This window comes from Tamandua tetradactyla, chromosome 4 (assembly GCF_023851605.1).
Source record: "Tamandua tetradactyla isolate mTamTet1 chromosome 4, mTamTet1.pri, whole genome shotgun sequence".
NCBI classification, from domain to species: Eukaryota; Metazoa; Chordata; class Mammalia; order Pilosa; family Myrmecophagidae; genus Tamandua; species Tamandua tetradactyla.
Window position 1 is genome coordinate 145,059,490 of NC_135330.1, and position 23,205 is coordinate 145,082,694.

General features: G+C 33.7%; 1 protein-coding gene across 15 annotated transcripts in view; it reads right to left on the bottom strand.

The window, feature by feature from the left end:
- Positions 1-23,205, bottom strand: part of MYCBP2 (MYC binding protein 2) — a 371,029-nt gene that overhangs the window by 255,231 nt on the left and 92,593 nt on the right. For 13 of the 15 annotated variants that reach the window (XM_077158462.1, XM_077158472.1, XM_077158469.1 and 10 more), the window contains exons 15-18: positions 22,601-22,805; positions 17,397-17,542; positions 16,989-17,090; positions 6,049-6,156 (exon numbers count right to left, since the gene is read on the bottom strand). In XM_077158462.1, coding sequence (XP_077014577.1) covers positions 6,049-6,156; positions 16,989-17,090; positions 17,397-17,542; positions 22,601-22,805 — 561 coding nt within the window. Of the gene's footprint in view, positions 1-1,334; positions 1,448-6,048; positions 6,157-16,988; positions 17,091-17,396; positions 17,543-22,600; positions 22,806-23,205 lie in introns of those variants that run through there. The other 2 variants (XM_077158467.1, XM_077158474.1) reach the window with 2 other exon arrangements.

Here is a 23,205-nt window from a genome sequence, read left to right on the forward strand (position 1 = left end):
AATCTACCTGCAATGAAGCAATTTTGAAAAGATACACTGTACTTTATACTGCTGTTTGCAATATCACTAATCAATAAAAACAGAGAGAAGATCAGGTTAAGGATAAAACCTAGTAAACTAATCTGTTATGCAATGTAAATGGGTCATTAAGTTATAGAAATAACAACATTTTAAATGTATATAGTTTATATGGGAAAAATTAGCCTGCATAAAAAATAATTGCATGCAAAGTCACTTAACAATTATTTTAAATTTAGTGATATAGTTAGTATTAGCCATTAAAAAAAAAATTCCTCGCTGACTTGCAAGGGATTTAGATTTCCCAAGCAGATCTGAGAAGGACTATACTTCTCACCAGCATTCTTAAACTCAATTACTTTCATAAAGTTTTATAAGTTTTAAAAAGACCATACAGCTTCATTCGAGATACTGTAGTTCAGTGACCTACTCTCATTTTTCATGTTCCCCTTGTCCCTCAGCTCTTCTGCTTTGTGGTCTTCCTGTCTCCAATTACTATCTTCAAAGAAATTTCTTTCTACTTTCATTTCCTTCCTATTTCTTCCCCTCTTTTTGTAATTTCTTCTATTAACCCTGCTTTAGACTTTCTCTATACCCTGGTTGTTACATTTAATTTTGAATATTCTGGCATTCTAACCAGAGCATTTTAAAAAAGCACATTCCGGAATATGAGAACTTTAGGTTGGAATGTATAAGGGAGGCAATTTACTTTTCCTTATCAAAACTATATATCCCTTAAAAATGACCTCAATATCATGAAGATTCAAATTCCCTGCACAGTGAATAAAATGCAAGGAAGGAATTTCAAAAGGTCAACTAGTCTAAACCACTCTTGTAGTATATCAACTCTAAACAAGTGTGTAAAATGCATATATACATATGTGAATTTAGACACACTTTTAACTAATTTTGTATTTTTATTGTTGATTTAAAAACGTTAGACAGATTAACATCAAATCATTTTGTGTTTGCTTTATCTTTTCTTTTTTTATCATTTCTTTCTAACTTTTAATATTATCCAAGTAAGACAAATAGGCCTAAATTATGACTGTCCTTTCTATAACTATGACTCTTTCCAAAGCTTTAAATCTTTACAACACCAGGACAGTAAAACCTCACTAATTCGGAATAACAAAGAAAGAGCAGACCCATGTGACTTCATCACAAAACATTTATGTAAAAATTCAGTTTTATTACCTTCAAGCAATTCAACTAATTGTGCTACAATAAATAAAATATGGTTACCTATATTATAAATCAAAATAAACCTATATTACATAAAAATGTATCGTAAACATAAAAGTCCTTTAACATACAAGAATTAACTGCTGGACCCAGAGGTTGAAGGCACGCTGAAGGAATCCTTCATTTCTTGAGCCCTTGGTTTGAAAAGCTAGTGATTTTAGACAGGTTTCCCCTTAAAAGTATGACCCTGAAAATTCACAGAGGAAGAAATTACTTTGAATTTTTACTCAAAAATATCACAAATATTGCAACTGAATTATCATAAATTCTGAATTAGTGAGAGGTTTTACTATAATAAGATAAAGAATATGATTCCTCTTCTGCTAAATTATCTAATGTGGGTTTGCCAAATTAAATCTGTGAGAATGAATGAGCTAAAAATAATTATAACATTCAATTTCACTCCATCCAAAATGAAATATACCCATTTCAAAGACTCTTCACCTTGGGAAGACAGTGGAATGACCGAATACAAACAACAGCCTACACAAAAAGGAATTAATATTTTTCAAAGACTATTTAAATAAGGTGTTGTATATAAAGACATTTTACAGCTTTAACTAAATCAATAAAAATACCTAGTTATTAAAACCAAAACTGACTTTAAAAATTGTGTATTAGGTTTTGCCAGACTTAACTAAATTAAACATTACAAGTACCATCCCACTTCATATAAACATATTGATGCCTAATTAGAACCTTTAATCCTGAAATTTAGTTTTTTTGCCCCCTGTCTTGAGTCAGATTAACTAGATACAAACCCCACAATAGAGAGATAGCATCAGGGAAGGGGAACCAAAAAAAAAGAAAAGCTTAGCAATTTGCTGAATAAAACAATGATGATTAAAAGAGTAGTAGCTATTATTTAAAGGTCAAAGTTATACTAGAAACATTTGGTTCAAGATCATCTAAGCAACCTGTTTCTATATAAAATAAGTTTCTCAACTTTTGAAGATAGTGATGATTATTACTACAAGTACAAAAGAAAAAAGAGGAGCTTCTTGATCATTATCAGTAGCTGAATTTAAATGCTATATACTTGCATTTGGTATTTGATGTCAGTTAAAAAAATCAAGTAAAATCCTAATAACTTAGCAATATATAAAATACCACAAAGAAATAGGTACTTAAAAAGTTGCTAAAAATATGATGCAAACTGAAGAATGAACAAGTGAAATTCAGCAAAATTAACTTCTGCTCAAGCTCAACATTCTGTAGAGTATTACTGATTACTGAGACCTAATCTCAGATTTGTAGGAAGAAGTAGTCAGGTATGAATAATCTTATAGCCAGCATTTAGGTATGAGCATTTCTATATTTTCCCTAAAATGAATAAATCATATACATATCATGTGATATTGAAATTATAATATTTATGAAGCTTTGGCAGATATGTATCTAAAATATGTCTCTAAAGTATTGCGTATGTACATTACAGATACATATTTGCACATACAGAGATTTCAGTATCTTAGGGACTCAAACTTTTAATTTTAATCTATACTATTATTGGTAATCTTACAGTCACACATATCACATAAAGCTGTTACAGAACACAGTGAGTGCTTTGAGCAAAATCATTAAAATAAATCCGCAGGAGCAGTAGCACCTGCAATTTATTAAGCACTTGCTCCATGCTAAACACTGTGAAAATATAATAGCATGGTGGATAAGTGCTCGCAGGCACTAGAGCGTAAGAGCCATGGATTGGAATCCTGATTCTACCATTTGCTAGCTGTATGACACCAGACACTGGACCTATTTATGTCTCAGCTTCTCCATCTATAAATAGCAGTAATATTTTAAGTATGCATTTAACAAATCTCAAATTTTGTACCTTTAGGATAATACAACAATTCTAAAAAAGAAAGCTAAATAATTCAATTCAAAGAATTGAAGCTGGCATTCCTGGGGGATTCTATTTACAAATACAATACAATGTCTTAATTTAAATTTCATGTCAATTAAATCAGTTATGAATTATTACTCTTATTTTTAAAATAAGGATACAGAAGCCCGAAGACATTAAGTAATTTATGCATGGCCGTGTAGCTCTAGTTAAAAAACAAACTTAGTATTAAAACTGAGGCCTAATTCAAAAGGCTATAATATTTCCACTATACACACCATTTTTAAGCATAAATAGGTGTAAAATACATATAGTGCACTTTCTGATCTTCACAACAGCTGTTTTAAGATAGATTTCCAGACTACCTCTAGAACAATTCAGATGCTTCTAACGAGGTATGCTATAACAAAATCTTTCTCTTTAAGGCATTGAGTAGCTGACAGACATTAATTTAGGTATCTCTTTGTAATACACTTTACGTCCACATTTTTAGAATAACTTACTATATGTTATAAGGCATTCTACTATTTATTCAGCTTTATATACTCCATTTCTACTCTAGACAAAATTCTACCCAAATGGGATGGGTTCTGACCTCAGAATTCTCTCCAATCAATCAGAAGCTTTCCAACTTTCCAGCTGAAACTCACTCCTGTTAATAATAAATCTACATTTCTTACCTCCCACATACACAGAAAATGTCAAGAGTCCATAAAACCTGAACTATCATCATTCTGCAATCTGTACCACTAATATATTTAAATGCAAGACAGAACATAGCAATTAACATAGTGAATTTCATATGGGTAAATGAGAGGACAAACAGGATAAGAAAAAGAAGAAAAACAAGTAGGAGGAATTAACATTAATTTAAAGGACTATGAAAATTGTAAAAGCAAGGAATGTAGAAAGCAATATATGATTAAATGACAGCTAGGAAAAATGAAAAAAAAGAGTAATGGAAAGAAAATATGTGGGTGGGTAGAAATGAGTAAGTAGAAAATTAATAACCTTTACATAAAAGAGGGCACTGCGGGCAGGCCACAGTGGCTCAGCAGGCAAGAAGGCTTGCCTGCCATGCCAGAGGATCTGGGTTCAATTTCCGTTGCCTGCCCATGTAAAAATAAAAAAAAAAAGAGGGCACCATTTGAAAAATAGTATTTGTACTTTAAATTCATTTGGGGGTTAAAGAAATGAAATTGCTTCTCTGTAGAAAACCATGCAATTTGACAAAAACTGGTCATACACTGAAAGACTACAAAATAGACCTTTGAGGTTACTACCAGTATACAAAGAACCTTGTTATAAATAACCCTGTAGTAGACATCATTTTAGTAAGGCTACCTATAAAAATTACTTAATTTCTATAGTTAATCATTAACTGACATTGTAAAAAGTCGGCTTTCTATTTAGTCTTCATTTAACATTTCATTTTAAATTCTGACCAAAAAAAAAAAAAAAACGTTTGTCCAGAAGATAGTGGGATGAAGCTGAAAAAGTTTTAAACTGTTTAATGAAATTAACTTCAAATAAAAATCTTAGAAGAACTCCACTTTGATATAATTGGGAAAAAACAGACTGCAAAAAATCTGTTCTAAGAGTGCCATAGTATACATAGCAAGAAATTAGAGATTGTGGTAATAACCAAAATAATCTATATAGTATATTACAAATATGGTTTCTTAGATTTGAGTATTTGTGTTATTAGAGCACTTATAAATAGCACAATCACAAATTTTACTATGATTAATCATGTTGACCTTAAAGCACCCTCAAGTTTTGTTTCTGGAGAACATCTCTTAAGTATATTTTCCCTATTTGTGCTTTAATAAAAACAGTTTTTTTGTTATTGTTTTGTTTTTGTTTTGACTGACATTAAAAAACAAAGTTTATTATTATAATATACTGCTTGTAGAAGTTTAAAAAAACTAGTCTGCAAGTTCAGAATAGTTATTTTAAAATAAGTCTTTGCTGCAAATTGTTTTGCAGCAAAAGAAAATATAAAACAAAACACAAACATTAATCAGATTAATTTTTCTGTATGGAATATATGCTTTTACAACTTTCTGTTCTATATTGCAGTACTTAGGCATTTAAGAAAATGGCAGCTGTAAGTAATGCTAGCTAATAAAGAAGCCCTGGTTCACATATCAGGATTCAAAGCAGAATTTATATATAAATCTGTCAATTTTTTGCATTAAATTCTTTCATCTTGGTTAATACATAATCTGCAGTTTAAAAGAAGATAAGCATGCTTTAGGATTAATGTTAATTAATCTGGAACTTTGAGGTCTCAAAGAATTACTCAGAAATTATCCTTAGTCCCTGAAAAACTTGTTAGAACCTTGGCAATTTCTGAGAACAAGAGTAAATCTACAAAACCCATTCTTGCTTACACCTATCTCTACTTCACCCTCAATATCAAATATTTGTACATTCATGCGTGCTGTATATATAAATTTTAATATTAAAACAAAGGAAAAGTATAACAGCATCAACTTATTATGATTTAATCCACTGAATTTAGTAATTTGGTTAACTTTAAAGCAAATAAACAGCATTCCAAAAAAAATATTAAAACACCAGAACTCTATCACATAAGAGCAGACAATAAAGGATAAAAATAGAAAGCAATGATTATTTTTCCATATTCCCTTAATTTTATGAAATTTGAAAAGAAATGGAAAAGATAAACCGTAAAATGTCTTCCTTATGAAAGTTTACAGTAACAAAAAAAAAGAAACAAGAAGCATGACAGTCACTAACGGTGCCACTTTCAGCTTAGCAATTTTAGCATGTCTTTCTCCTCAGGCTATATAATAATGATAGAAGCAAAGTAGAAGAATCAGGTCTGTGCATTTTCCCAGAAACAAAATTCAAATGAGTGGAAGAAATTGGGAAAGTGTCCCACCTAGCGGATAAGGAAGACCAAATACCTTTGTGCTTGTCCCGTTTATGCTTTAGCTGTGCTGGATGGGATCTGAGTCTGGCTAGGGCCTGTTCTCGATGGTTCATAAAAATAGGACCAGCAAATACAAGGGGGCCTGAGGAGAAACATTTCGTATGTGCATAGAAAAGCTCACAAAATGAAAATACTACATTGAACAAAAATAATTTAAACTAAAAGCATGAAAAATTATTCTTAACTGCTTTGAATTATATTTTTCTCCCACTCCAACCCCCAACAAAGAATCAACCTATTCACCATTCAAATTGCAAGTTAATACTTTAAATATAGTGTATAAAAAGTACAAATTTCATAAAACTATCAGGTAGTTGTTAATATTTTCAAATAGCTAATCAGGAAATTCAATTCAAACAAGTACAATATATTACAAATATTTTAATATCCATTTCAACTTTAATAAACCATACATCATGAAAACCAATATCTTTCCTATTGAAATATCAAAACAATAGGTTTTAATCATCAAATTTTAACAAGGTCTTCCAGATTCAATAACTACAAACCAAGATAAATCTCTTATTGACTTTATTACATTCCGTCATAGAGCTAAGAAAATAAGGATAGTCAAAAACAAAAAATCACTATGGTCTACTATATAGGTGTATGTGTGTCTATCTACAGCTGTATCTATATAAAATCAATGTTTTATAAAGATAGAATTATTTATAAAAGTAATATTTTATTTAATTTTCTAAAAAAGAATAACTCTAACTTAACATATGTAAACATATACACAAAATCAGAACAAAGATAACCTAAGCATTATGTTGATGTTAAGCAAGGAATATAACCCACGTAACATTTTAGGAACCATTAATAGTTATTTCATAAAATCATTACTTTCTGGAGCTCCACTATGTACATACACACATACACACATTATACTTTCCCCATTTATATAGTATGCATTGGGGAAAAAAAATCTTCAGTCAAATAGGCTAATAAAACTTATAAGTCACTTTTCTCCCTTATCATCTAGATGAAAACGAAAAAGAAACAATTTGTTTACATTATACCTTTCAATTTTATTTCTTTTCTTATCTACAGCTTCCTTTAGTTTTAGCAACATCAAAAATCCTTCAAAATGTCAGAGTACTGGACAGGAAGTTACCAGTATTTAAAAAGTGAATGATAACAGTATATAAACACAGAATATTTTTAATATAAGCATGTTTCTTCATGATTCCCTGCAGATCTTCAGATATAATTAATTTTTCTAAAGATGGAACAAAATGCAATTATTACTCTGAAGTAAAATTTAACAAAATGTCAAATTATATACCAAAGCAGTTCTCATTAAACAAAAAATAAAAATGGGTAGATGAGAGAAACATATTTGAAATATGTCTCTACATATAGATAAAAAAACAAGCAGCACCAATTCTATAAAAAACCAAGAATAACACTTCTATGATTACCACAGATAGAAATGTGCTATTGTTAATAGACAGAAGTAAATATTACCTCCCAGTAAAGCAGTACTAACAAATTTTAAGCTGATATTGTATAAATTGAGCTGCATTTTTAAAATGTACTAAAATAGGATATATTTCAAAAATGAACAAAATGTCTTATTTTCCAAAAATACACTATCTTCCAATGTTATAGATTTTCAATAGATAATATACTATCAACTAAAGTTGATAATATAAAAGAAATATTCCTAAAAAGTACAAAGTACATTCTAAATACACTACAGAATTGTACACATTAAACTATTTACAATAATATTTCATTACCATTTTCTGCTTTCTATTGTTTGCTTGGGACATTATTTCTCCTTCAAAAAATATATGCTCATAATATTCAGGAAATTCAATCTTTTTAGAATCTTTTGATACATAAATCTAGAGGGCCCATGCTTGTGATATTTTTCAGTAACTTAAAATTATTAGTCCTTTAACTCAGTAACAGGTGTACCTCTGGAAAACTACCCTAAGGAAAAACACAAAATAGTTTTTAAAGACTTCAGCTCAAAGTCGTTTACTATCACCTTATTAATTGTAGCAAAAACTTAAAACAAATAAATAAGTGAATAATTAAGGAAAAGCTATGGTATAAGCACTCAATGGAGTATTATACAGCCATCAAAAATGAGATTTATGGAGACTTTTTTTACACAGAAAACAAAGAAAATCTCTTATGCTATTTAAAAAAGTACGATAACATTATTCATCAAAGTTCTATAAAAGATCCAAAGAGTAGTAATAATGAATACAAATGATATCAGAAGAAAACGATATTCTCAAACATTCTTTTTCCCCCTTTCTTGTGAGGTTCAATAAAGATCCATTCATTTAAAGAAAAACAATGCTTTTTTTGGCTCTACCATTGGACCCTGAAAGTGTACTTTTTAAAAAAAATCCAAACACTTCAATTTAAAATGCTACTGAGGATATAAATTTCTACAACATTATAAAGCAATGATAAGTAACTGTTAAAATTTAAAACAGTTTTAACAATGTCTTTGACCCAGACATTTTATTTCTGGGAAGCTTCCTTAAATAAACAAAAACCCCCTATGTATGACTTTATATATAGGAATACTTATTAGAGCAAAAATCACAAAAATATGAAAATAAGTCAAAAAACCCATTAATAGGATAATGGTTGAACAATGTATAGTACAGTTATGTCAGTAAATGTTATGCTATTAAATAGAATGTAGAACTGCATGTACTAACCTAGAGAGTATTCACTTGTTATAAAATGAGAAAATCATGTTACAGAGAACTATATATAATACAATATCACTTTTGTAAATAAAAACATGCCTATTCTTTTACGTATCTATAGACAGCTGCATATTATAATTTAACAGAGTAAGATATAGGAGTATATATATTAGAAACCTCTTTTGTTTTAAGAGGCCAGTAGGGGAAAGCAAGGAAAGAATATTAGCAAAATATGAAGACATACATATTATAATGTTAAGCAAAAATATAAAAATGAAATCAGTGACATAACTACAAATATATTAAGCTTGACTATGATTATAAGACAATAAAATAAATAAAAAGAATTTAATTAAGGAATAGGTTTACAGAAAACCTTTAATCTAAATTCCTACATTATGTTAATATGGTATTTATAATACACTGCAAAAATTTTTCTTATAATATTAAGAGGCAAAAACCAAGACAACAATACATATTACAGTATAAAATGATGTAAAATAACTAAACAATAAAGTATACACAGAAAAAGTGAAATAAAATACATACAAACTTCTAACATTGGGTGAAGAACTGTATTGCTCTTTTTTATATTTTCTAAATATTTCATAAATATTTTAATAAAAAAGGGATTTTCATGTGGTACTGAGAGATCAACTACTATGGGAGACTGTTAAATCAAGATAGATTGATGGTTTAACAGCCTTAAAAATCAAAAAGCAAAAAAAAAAAATCAACAGCAACAATAACTCAATCACTTTAGCATTAAAGAGCCTAAATGTAACAATTTTTTTTTACGTTTTAATTTGTAACTATGGGAAACTGATTCATTTTCTCCTCATAAAATGGAATCTGTTTTATTTTAGAGAAGCTGTTTGGGAGTTTTGTTGATTAATAACCAGTGTTTTTTTTTGCTCTAATAGCTTTTTTTGCTGTGTGCATTCATTTATATTTTATTTTTTAAACGTTTTTATTTAAAAATGATTTTCAAAGTACACTTCAACAAGTAGTTACAGAACAGATTTCAGGGTTTGCTATGGTTTACCATTCCATATTCTCTTCTTTTTCCTTTTATCCTTTAAATTACCCTTATTTGTACTTTTCAATTCTGTGCCCTCCTCCAGACCTCTATTTCCTGTCTTTTTTTTTTATCCAGCTGGCAAAACTCCCTTTAGTATTTCTTGTAGCGCCAGTCTCTTGTTAACATATTCTTCTAGCATTTGCATGAAAATTTTATTCCCTCCCTCAATTTTGAAGGACAATTTGGCTGGGTACAGAATTCTTGGCTGGAAGCCTTTTTCTCTTTCAGGATCTTAATATATCATACCACTGCCTTCTTGCCTCCATAGTGCCAGATGAGTTGTCTGAACTCAGTCTATGTATGTAGTTGATTGTTTTTCTCTTGCCACTTTCAGGATTTTCTAATTCTCTTCAACATTTGACAGACTGATTATTATGTATCTCAGGGACAGCCTATTTGGGTTTATTCTATTTGGAGTTCACTGGGCTTCTTTGATTTGTATATTTATGTCCTTTATAAGGGTTGGGAAGTTTTCCCAGATTATATCCTCTACTAATCTTCCTAGCCCTTTACTCTTCTCTTCTCCTTCTGGGACACCAATGATTCTTATATATGTATGCTTTGTTTTCTCCATCATTTCCTGAGATACAATTCAAATTTTTCAATCTTTTTAGTCATTTACTGTTTTCAGTGTTTGAAATCAGTTGCCCCGTCCTCCAATTCACTTACTCTTTCTTCTGCCTCTTTAAATCTGCTGGGGTGTGTGTGTGTGTGTGTGTGTGTGTGTGTGTGTGTGTGTGTGTGTGTGTGTGTGTGTGTGTGTGTGTGTGTGTGTGTGTGTGTATTTTGGGCCTATAGCATTTTTAATCTGGTATTTTTCAGATATCTGGTATTTTCCTATTTATTCTTTCAAATTCAATATATCTTTATGCTCTTCTAGTGCTTTCTTGATCTACTTTGTCATCAGCCATCTCACTGATTTTATTTAGTAGAATTATATGAACATCTTTAATTAGTTGTTCCAAAGTCTTTGTCTCCTCCAGTGTTTTAATTTGGTCATTAGGCTGGACTATATCTGTCTATATCTTGGTATGCTTAATGATGTTCTGTTGTTTTTGAAGCATGTGAATATCTTGATAGGTTACTTTTGAAGTTGATTTACTTTAGTAGCTAGTACTTTGGACACTGATTTCCTTTAGTAGTCTAAGGCTATGTATTTGCAGGATGGATGTGGAGCAGTATGTGGGGTGCATGCGGGGGCACAACAGTGCAGTGATGGGTTGCAGTGCAGATATAGGCACCCATTGGGGGTGCCATGCTCATACCTGTGAACATAGCATGCTGGGTGTGGGCTTGTGGAGGTGCAGTGCAGAGTGCAGCTCAGGCAGGCCCTGAAGCATGGGAGCAGGGTGCAGCATGGGGGACAACAGGGCCAGCAGGGGTGGATGGGCAGGTCTGTGCAGATGTACAGGGGCTGGTACACAGGCAGGATGTGGGTGGGTGCATGGAGTATGACAGTCATGGGTATTAGGGTGTGGGGTAGGTGGCACAGATACCTACGCAAGGGTGTGTTTTTGCACAGGAGGTGGAGTTCAGGGGTCCCAGAATGAGGATATGAGAGTATGTGTGTGTGTGTGTGTGTGTGTGTGTGTGTGTATGTCACGGGTCGCAGGGATTAGGGATGTGGGTCGGGTGCAGGTGATGTTGGGTGGGTGGGGACCTGGCATGGGTGCGCAGGTGTGGAAGGTTGGGGCAGGGGTGCATGCGTATGCAAGGCAGTGGCTATGCAGCACAGATGCACATGTGAGCACCTAGCAGGTGTGGGAGCAGAGCACTTGTGCCAGGGGATGAGGCAAGGGTATACACATGTGCAGGGCAATGGTTTGGGGTGCAGGGCTCAAGAGGTCGATGCACAGAAGTGTAGGATCCTGGGCATGGGTGGGGGGCAGCGGGGGTGGATGATGTGGTTGTTTACATGCATGGGTTTGGGGGGTGGGACCCTTGTGTGCCCGTGCAGAGTTCAGGGGCAGCGGGCTGAGGTTGCAGCTGTGTGGGCTGGGGGCAGGTGTGGCCCGGATGCAAAGTTCAGTGCCTGCCCAGGGCTGGGGGTTGTGGCAGGGTTGCACTTGTGCGTGAGTGCAGATCTGTGAGAGCCATAAAGTGATACAAACATGCGCAAAGCTCAGGAGGCTACAGGATGATACTGTGCCACTGTGTGGGCGGGGGGCTGTGTAGTCCGGGTATAAAGGTAAGCACCCATAGCCTTGATGTACCAGAGATCGCCTGCAGGGGGCAGAGAGGGGGAGTTTGGGGTCCAGGGGCTGGGCACAGGTGGGTGGGTCTCAAGAAGGGAGAGGTGAGACTGTGTGCTTGTACAGGAGAGGTGGGTTGGGTTGTGCTACGCATGTGTGTGCACATGGGGCTGGGGTACGGAGCAGGGACAAGTGGTGAAGGGTGGGGCGCTTGGAGTGGGGTAGGAGGAGCAGGTGACAGGGTTCAGGTGTGTGAGGTGTGTGGCAAATTGCAGGGCAGGGGCGGTGTACATGAGGGTAGAGTGTTCAAGGAACATAGCTTGGCTTACTTCCTTGCCCCCGCTTCCCTATCTGCACTCTCCTCAGGACTCCAGGCATCTGTTTGGAAAAGGGCACATTAGGCTGTTTGCACTAACTGGATGGTCTCTGATTCTCTGCATCTCAATTCTTCAGCTTTTGCAACTAGGGCTTCCCTATGTGGTGTAGAAGACCCTCCTAGGACACTTACACCATGGAATCACTGTCCCAGTTGCCTTCCTGTCGTTTCTCTAGCCGTTCCTTGGAGCAGGGGTGAATTCGACCTGTCCTATTCCGCCATCTTCCCAGAACTTCTAATGATCAGTTTTATGATTAGCATCCCAATTTTGTGAGAAAAACAATCAAGACAAGGCCAGAGTTGGAAAAGAATCAAGCTCAAAGAGAACAGAGGTCTAATACATAGTTAACCACTAGTATCACTTCATCATCATTGTTACCATCGTCATCATGGAAAATTTACTTAGGGCTCTGTGTCACGCATTTTCATGCACATCAGTTAATCTCCAAAATAGCCCTACTTAGGTAGGCTTTATCTTTACACCTTTATCTTTACAAATAAGGAAACTGAAGTTTAGGGAAGTTAATTAAATTACCAAGATCATATACCCATACTAATAAAAGTAAGAAGCCAGGATTTGAATCAAAGACTAATATAACAACCCAAACTCAACCACAATTGGTAGCTAGAGTTAGTACCTAGCTCTGCTGCTAGGGTAACCAAATAATTCATCATCCAAATGTGACTCTACTGGGAGTAAAAGCACACAATTAATAAATATGCCTGGACAGTAAGCATAAAAAGGGACTGTCCAAGGCAAGGAAGGACATATGCTTACCTCATCTACAACTGAAATTTATAAAACTTTGATTTAATACTTAGGGGAAAGGGAAAGAAGGTAGAGTAGCAAACATTATTTGAGTTAAGTTTTGCCTATAATAGAGTGCTGAAATGGAATATAAAGGTGAGATCACTCATATTATCATCCAGGCATTTCTCTGATGACTTAGCGTGTTCTGCTTAAGAATTCCACTGAATACACACTTCACTCATAAAGTCAACACAAGTGTCAGAGAATTTATATATCAATCTTGTATAATCTACGAAATTAAAAATTATCATAAATGCCACTGAACTAAGGGATTGCTATAGATACTAGTGATACCTAAGAGGATAAATTTAAGAAAGACATTATCTGGCAGATTAATAGCATAAAAAATTAAACTAAAGACAAAGTTCAAAATGTATTGGAAAGTAGTCACAACACTGTTTTTTGGGTCTAATTTATTAGGAGAGCACAATCCATTACAGGAAACTTTACGCCCTATAAACAGTAGCAACATTACATCAACAGGCCTTAGGCTGACTTAGCAAGGCTTTATTTTAGCACAAGAGTTAGATTCTAAAAATCTGATCAACTTGAAACAATTAAGTCAGACTTGATAAACTAGAGGAGACAGTCAAAGTAACTTAACAAAATCTAATCTTAAACCTCTGAAACATCAAAACAGGTAAAAGTCAATTACAAATGAGGGTAATTACTAACATATTCCCAAACTGTCAGATCTAAAAAGTACCCAGCAGTTGCCAAGAAAATAAAAGAAAAGGATATATGGGAGCTAGAACACTAAACATTTATTTGAAACTTATGCTTCTCCTAAGACAAAAGCAAGACTAAAACAATTTTCTCTAGCATAGTGCCAAAGAAGAGTCCTGGAAAACTGCACTGTGACTCAAATAGTTAAAAATGCAGATTCAGGACCCAAGACCTGGAAACTCTGATTCATTAGGCATAGTGTAGGACCCAGGGTAATTGATACACAAGGCCCATGCAACAAACTGAACAACGGTGCTCTAGAGCAGTGGTTCTCAAACATTAGCACCTTTCAGAATTGCTTGGTGGGCTTCTTAAAACAGTCTGTTGGGCCCTATCTTCCCCAGTTTCTGATTTACTAAGTCTGGTTTGGAGCCCAAGAAATGGCATTTATAACAAGTGCCTATGTGATACTGGCCCCTTAATGATGTTGAGAACCACTGCCCTAAATTAATGAAAAGCACTAGCACCTGAATAATATGCCGCCATCCAAAAAAAATGAAAGCAAGAGTAAAGTACAATGCCTTAAACCTATCTATATTTTTCATGAAACAATGGCTTATGTTTTAAAATATAACTCTTATTCTGTTTATAAAGTAATATGCTTATTGATTACTAGTTTTTTTTTTAAAAGCAACAAAGAAAATTGTCAAGAAGAAAATTAAAATCACCTATGTTTCACCAGGAAAAAACAAAGTGACAATATTTTGGTACCTATTTTTCTAGCTTTCCCAGTATGGGTGTATCTCTGTTTGCTCTTTATTTTCCAACATGGGTATATATCTGTTTGTACTTTATTTTGTTTCTCTTATAAAATTGTTTATAATGGAGTACAAAAAAGGAATATAAAGATCATAAAAGTGTCATATCATGACATTGATTTTTAGTTGTTTAATATAGCATAAGAATTTCCCCAAGTCAGTGAACATGATTCTGAAGTTAGAACTCTTGTTTAAAAATAAAAGCATTTTTATAAAATAAATGAAATGTACAGGCAGTCCTTGCTTTGCACAGTACTGTGTTAACTGAAACACATGCACACTGGAACTGTATTCTCACCTTGCATGGTTCCATGCTAACTGTGGTGGTCATGGCACCAATAAGCACAAATTTCAATTAATTAAATTATCATGCAAAGTGAAGAAGGCCATAACTGAGGTCCATAATGAAGATCCTAAATCATCAGGAAAAGCTATTTCCTATATATTCTGTTTTAACAAACATGAAAGAGAGTGATAAGAATTTGAACCAAAAAAGTAAGAATAAGAAAATTTTTGTGCACTAACAGTCTAATGAAGTGTCTCTATATGTTGAGGACTACAGATCTTCCTAGAACCTAAAGCTATGTTTGTAAAATCAAATACAATAATGTTACAGTTTCTTTAAATAATGACCTTTAAATATGGATTTTTAACTTTTAAATGGTTAAAGTTTATAATTAAGGTTTTAAGGCCTGTGACACATTTTAAAATAAATGGTAAAAGAGTATTCTGCAAACACAAAGTTTCATTGATTTAACAATGTGATAGTGGCTTAATTTCATGTTCCTTCTGATTTGCAGAAATTTATCACACCTAGAAAAATAAATTTTTTAGAGGGAGCAAAAAGATTAGCAAGATTTACATTATCTAATTAATTAAATGTCATCATAAGCATTTTCTGTACAGCTAGATTGAAGCCTAAATAGCGTCTGTAGGCCAATTTTTATGATTTTACCTAATATTTCCAAAGGAAGAAAGAACAGATATTAAAGAAGTACAATGATAGTCAATCTTAAGAACATCGTATAATTAACACAGAAAGAAAACTTCCACTTAATTACTATATGCCCTAAAGGTCCAGAGCTTAAATTCTATCCTATTTCCTAAAAAAAGATAAAACATGCAATTATTTCAAATATTTGTATAATATAAATAATGCATGATAAACGTTGATATCATTAAAATATCCTTTAAAGGCAATGATATATAAACAAAGCCAAACATAAAAGCAAATATTCACTGTAGCACTCAGTCAAGGCTGCTTATCAGATACAAAAAAAAAACAACTGTTATGCTCCAAGCATCTGTTTCACATTTTAAGTTAAATAAAAATAGAATTTGCCATGTGTGATAAATATTTTATTACTCTATTTTACATTAAACAGTATGTCCAGAAAAAATTTATAGTGATGGCTATATGGGTAATAAATAGATTTTATCACATATATAAAATATCATATCAACTCTAAAAGTATTTCAAATAAGCAACTGCAGATAAGTATATCAGATAAGCAACTGCAATATCAATAAATATTTCAAATCAAAATTTTGCTTAGCAAAATCTCATCTTCATAACAATTTGTCTTAATCATACAAAGAAAGATTTTATTGGACAACAATAACTTTAGTAATATTTATCTGTGTTCCGTATATATTAAAGTACCAATTATAACCACTGTTAAGTGAATTTTCAGGCTGGAAAAATGGCCATAATCTATGAGAAAAAGATAACGGTAAACCTATCTTTTGAATAAAATCTGCAGACTTTCCAACTTACGTTTCCTGTACATAATTATAATAAACTTCTTGAAAAAAAAAGATACATAAAATCATAATTATGCACTGGATTAGAGGAAAGAGGAGGGACCATACCCAAAGGATAATGATCAAGAAAGAGTAAGAAAGCAGAAATTAAAAGTTCATATTTAACTGAATTTGTTGTTTCACAGTCATATAGATGACTCCAAAGACTGGGTGATAGACAAGGTCTTAGAATTTGTACTGTAAAAAGTCGCCTTTGCTAACAGCTATTCATGCTTGGGATATGGTATAATTCTTAGTATTGTTGATTTATACTACAAGCACCCAATGGAATTAAACACATGTTCTTAGAAGGACAATTACAATATTTTGAATATTTTCACATTATTTTCAAATTACCAGAATGCTACTGATTTTAATTTCAATGTTTTCTTACCAAATCATCCTATTTTATAAATTCTTTAATACCTTAGTATAGATTTTAAAAAATGGATTTTCATATATACGTTCTCTGCAGCTACATCTTACCTCTTCCTTCCTCTAATCTGTGTCTCCTGATTACACGCTGTCGTTTTTCTTCTTGTCGTAACTGAAGGTGTTCTTCAATGTTAACCCCGGGTACTGGAACAGCTAAATGATTGACCAAAAAAAACATACATATGTAATATAACAGACATGACAAAATTAAATGAAATTCAAGAAAGTAACAGCTAGCAACAACACCATATAAAACATATAATTTCTACTGCAAGAATTCTCAGCAAAAGAGAAAAATAAATCTCATCACTCAGTTAATGACATATTGTCAGTTATCATTTCAACATATTGTATATATTAACCATCATATTTATTTTAAAAGATATTTCTAAAAGAAATGGTTTACACTGTCACAATTACTGATTGAGGACAAATGTTTAATATAATCAATCAAGTTACCTAGAAGAAGATCTAAAGGTATCATCTCTTTTACTGCATCAAGAATTCCTCTTTGTCTGGCCTCCTGACCATCCAACTCTCTTGCACAAGCCTTGCAACATCCACATACAGCACAGCCAGATTCCCCTGAGCCACAACCACAGATCCTAAAATATAAAATAAAATAACGAATTAACTGAAATCCTACTTTCCTTCTTAAAACTTGTTTCTATAATTTCTTTTCTGCATTTTGTGACAAAGGTAAATGAATCAACATTTAAATAACTGCCTCAGAATGGAATGTACCTTGAACAAAGAGTGTATAAATTCAGGATATAAGGGGAAGACTGCTATTGAATGTTATCGGCTATCTTTAACAGGAAAACATCTACAGTACCAGAGCAACACCAGTGGTAAATAATGGTGGGAGGACAAGAGTTAGGGGGAACTTTAGATTTTCTATTTGTTGAAGGTGTGTTTATTGGTTATCTTTCTCTTGGGAACAATGAAATTATCTAAAATTGAGAATGCTGATGGACTGTTCACAGTGGACATTATACATGATGCCTAATGAATGGAAGTGGATGAAGGATGCACTGACTGAGAAGTAGATTGGAGAACAATGGTGTATACATATGATAGAATAGTGTGCTGCTACAAAAAGGTACAAAGTTGTGAGGCATGCAACATTGTGAATGAAGCTGTGGGACACTAGGTGAGACAAAATAAGGCAGAAACAAAAGAGCAAATATTGTATGGTGTCATTTAGAAATTATTTATAAGAAAACTGGGGCCTAGATTGTAAGCTCTTATAGCAGTCACATTTAGTCTGGAGTGGTAGTTGTTTTTTTCTGGATTTTGACACATTGTTTTAGATATGTATGACCTGGTATTTAGAGATAAAAATGAAGCTGATCCGATGGGATTAAGATAATTAAGGATACAGGGGTAAGGAAGACACTGTCAGTATTTTAGAACATCATCTACTCTTTGACACCAAAGGAACAAAAGTTTATTTTGTCCAGAACCTAAATTTTCTGTGGCACATAATCTAACTCAACCTGCCTGGATAGATCATTTAAACAATGCAAACACAGGAAGCCCAGAATAAGAATGAGAGCCTTTAATCCTGTATAGTTTAATGTAATGCCTGGATATATCCCAGAGTATATTAAGCAGATAATCAAAAAGTATTGGCAAAGTCCCTTGAGGAATGGGAGGAAAATTATATAACTATTGAACTTTATCATGGGGGAAACCCCTGATGCCGTGTCAAACATTAGGGGCACCCAAATCAATAGGCCAAGCCCTTGACCTTGAGGCTTGCTCTTATGAAGCTTACATATGTAGCAGAGAAGCTTGGCCTACCTATAGGAATGATGCCTAAGAATTACTTCTGGAAGACCTCTTATGTTGCTCAGATGTGGTCTCTTTCTCTCTAAGCCCAACTCTGCAAGTGAAACCATTCCTCTATCCCCTACGTGGGACATGACATCCAGGAGTGAAAACTCCCCGGTGGCATGGGAGATGACTCCCAGGGATGAGTCTGGCCCTGACACCATGGGATCAACAATGTCATCCTGACCAAAAGTGGAAAAAGAAGTGTAACAAATAAGGTATCAGTGGCTGAGAGGGATCAAATACAGTTGAGAGGCTACTCTAGAGGTCACTCTTATGCACACTCCAGTTAGACACTGCTATCTATCATAACTTGCCAACCCCCAAACAAAACCATTCCTGCCAATCCTTCAGAACATCTAGGGTGTTATATAAGATTATACAAAGGTTCCACACACTAGAGTAACTTTCCAGAAACCTACAACCTCCAGATGGGTCCCTGGACCAGATAAATCCTGAAATGCAGAAAGGCCAGTCTCTCCAGAACATCAACAAGTTTCAGCCCCCTATCCCATATTATCGATAGCCCCTTCCAACATGGAAAAAGTTAGAAGGGGCATAACACAAATATGCCTAAAGAGTGGGAGAAAGATCAAAGGTGATGTGGAGTCATACAGGGAAGGTAGGGTTTAACAAATGAATATCATTGCTGAATCATTATATTGATATTTCTTTTAGTCTCCAGTATCTTAAAGCAGCTAGAAGTAAACACCTAAAATTGTTGAATTCTAACCCATACCAAACTCTAAAATCTGTTCTAGAACCAATCACTGTGATGAGCTTTGAAATTTATTGCTTTTTTTGAATATGCTATTTTTTACAAAAAAGTTGATTGTGATGATAAATGCACATCTATATGATGATATTGTGAACCATTAATTGTACACTTTACATGATTACATGGTATGTAACTATATTATCAATCAATCAATCAATCAATCAATAAGCAAGCAAGCAAAGGAGAAGGTAGAGTTACAAAAGAGAAACTGGCATATTCAGTTTGCCAGTTTGAAGGTGTTATGTACCCAACAAAAGCCATGTACTTTTTCCTGATCCAATCTTTTTTAATCCTGAATTAATATTGTGGGGTGGAAATTCTGAGTAGATTGTTTCCATTGAGAGGTGAAACACTCAATTGTGGGTGTGACATTTTGATTAGATGGAGATGTGACCTCTCCCATTCAAGGTGCGTCTTGATTAGCTTACTGGAGTCCTTGAAAAGAGTAAACATTTTGGGGAAAGCTCAGAGCCTAGAGAGACCCAGCATTTGGAGATGCTTGGAGCACCAACAGAGAGAGCAGATGCCTAGACAGAGATGTTTTTTTGGAGATGCAGAGCCTAGCAGATATGTGCCTTCTTACGAGATGCTAAGCAAGTCTGGACCAAGAATTGCATCCCAGAGAAGCAAAGTGAAGGCCCACAGATGCTTAGAGAGGAAACAATGGGCATCAGAAGCTGGAAGCATTGGGAACGGAACAAGGATCAGCAAACACCAGCCACATGCCTTTCTATGTGACAGACAGCAGCCTTTCTTGAATCAAGGTATCTTTCTCTGGATGGCTTAGTTGAACATTTTTACTGGCCTTACAACTGTAAACTTGTAACTTAGTAAATTCGCTTTATAAAAGTCATTCCATTTCTGGTATACTGCATTTTCAGCAGCATTAAAATATTAAAACATTGGTATATTTCTTCAGAATATATAACATGACCCATTCTGCTATCTTCAAAGCCATTATTAACCAAAACAAATACTAGTGAAGCACCAGCAGCATTAGTATTAAGTGGCTTAGATGGATTGGCTGGTTAAAAATCATACAAAAAGCTTGCTATCCACCACATAACTCAAGAGAGGTGTGAGCAGCCTTCAGGGAATGAGCCCACCTTGCTAGTTTCATATATTGTCTCTTTTTTCCTCTCTCTTCTTCGTATGTCCTTATTTCCCATTCTCTTCTTTCACTATACCCAGTTACCTATTCTTTTCCCACTTCTTCATAACTTTCAAATCTGTTGTAAATATATGGCATTTGTTTATAAGACCACTACTCCCAAAAGTTGGCTAAAGGACTTGTGAGCAACTAACTTCTCAGTCACAGACTTGGTAGATGTAGAAGTCATAGCTTTAGTGTTATTCTTTGGGTCACTCCTTAAAACTTTTAAGAGCTTTGCTGAGCCTCTGGTTATTCAGATTTGTGGATGTACAAGTAGAATAATTTACCTGGGACCTAACAGGTACCCTGGGAAACTCCAAGCTTTTAAAAGCAAGCATTACTAACAACTTAGAGGATCACTATGGAAAAACTATGTTACAATATGCCCTACTGAACTGTCCATGAGTATTAGTGAAAAACATAATGTTTAATTTTACGTTTATTCTAGGATATGTAGTCTTGGATTTATAATTGATGTCATTTTAAAATAGATTTTAATGTCTTGCATATTTTTCTATGCAATATTCATCTATTTATTACTGCTTTATTTATAAGGAAATTATTGTATTGGTTATGTTCTTTTCATATAGATCTATAAATAATTATTAGAACCTGATAGTAATTCTCTGAGAAAAAAGCAAATAAAGAACAACAATTATTTTCAGAAATCATAGGTGATTTCTTTCTGATATATACCAGTTGCTTAAGTTCATAAATTAGGGACTACTGAGAATGGTAACAGCTTGCAAGAAATGCAGAAGATAAATTTTGACTTTGATTTTGTTTAAGTAATAAAAATCATAGAATTTCATGCATTCAAATTAAATGAAAAAATAATTTAGGTATTTAAAAAAAAAGAAGGCAGAGCCAAATATGTATTTGTAGAATAAATATCATCCTCTGATAAAAATAGGCAAATGTTTTTGTGTACTCTAATAATGTAGTGTAAAAAAATCATATTTCAATACATCATCTCAATAGCCTTAAAAGAAAAAGGCCTGTTATATGTGATCTATTTATATATGTTGGTATTAAGTTCTGTTATATGTGATCTATTTAACTATGTACAAACATATACAGAGAAATAGAAGTACAGTAGATCCAGATGTATTTGGGAAAAAGCATCCGACTCCTAAAGAAGCGCCAAAGAGGTCAGAGATGTGGGGGTGCTGTCCTTACTCTGGGCTTTCTTGACAAGATTCCACCAACTTCCCCAAAGTCAGCCAATTATCAGAAATCTCATCCTACAAAGGATACCCCATCATGTTATGCTGATAACAAATGGCAACATAAAAAATCACATTAAAAATTCTCCCCAACACTCTAAGAAGAAACTTGCATTCTGATTCTGAGTTTGTCAAACCCACATACTAACTTTAAATCGACAGTAACATTAAACTCTGGGAAAAAATGCGCTCCAACAAAAGTGAAAGATAAATATAACAGGTATATAATTTTTTACAATTTTAGCAACAGTAGTCCATAAAACTAAAATTGCACACAATAACTTTAATTTTTAAGAGAGTATTATATCCTTGAGTATTCTATCTGATACTTGATAATTCTCTCCAGAAAAAGATTCATGTTCAACAGAAATGAACAGATATTTGGTACTAAAGCAGTTTTACGAAAAGAATACAAATGAAGGCGCTACCATAAACCTGGAAGAAATTTATGATCTGATTTTAAATAATGGTTTAAATGAGTCAAATGAAAACAAAGTAACAGTAAATAAAGGTGACAAATTAGACACTATTACCATAGAAAACAATTGTAAAATTTTTAAGTATATACCTTATGCCTTAAAAAACAACACACTAGAAGATACTCTGGAATAATTTTGAAAAGGAATGCATTCTACTAACATTTTTTTTTCAGTATTAATCATTTTCTTACCCTCCAGGGACTCTGTCAGGACGCCCACTACTGACACAGCTGGCTCCATAACCTGTACAGTCTCCACAGACAGTACACACCATGCACTGCTCCAGCTTCCATTTGTGCATGCCCGGAGGGCACATCATGGACTTCTCATCCTTTTCATCTAGTTCTTCCTCCAGGTCTTCATCCATTGCTGTCGCCATATTTTCAATTCCAAAACCTATTTGACAGATCAATTTATAATTTTGCCTGTAGATTATTCACACGTTTAAAAACCTGATAATTACACTTCCCAATTAAAAATGCATGACACTTTACTTTTCCAAATGAATATGCAAAGGAATGATAAGGGTAAGAAAAATTCAAAGTTTAATTTAGGAATTATGAATAAAAACTCTCCCCATTCCCCTTCTGCAAAATGAAGCAGGGAAGGCTATTGTAAAATTTCTTAGGTGTCTCTTTCTGGCAAGCATACTTTAAAATATTTTCTGAATTTTGATCCCTCCTTTACATCCTCACCACCAAAGCTTTCTTTAAGCCCACCATTCTCTCTTCAACAGACCAAAGAAAGCCTAATCATACTCAAGCCCTTCCTCTCAATGCCAACAATCAGCTACCTA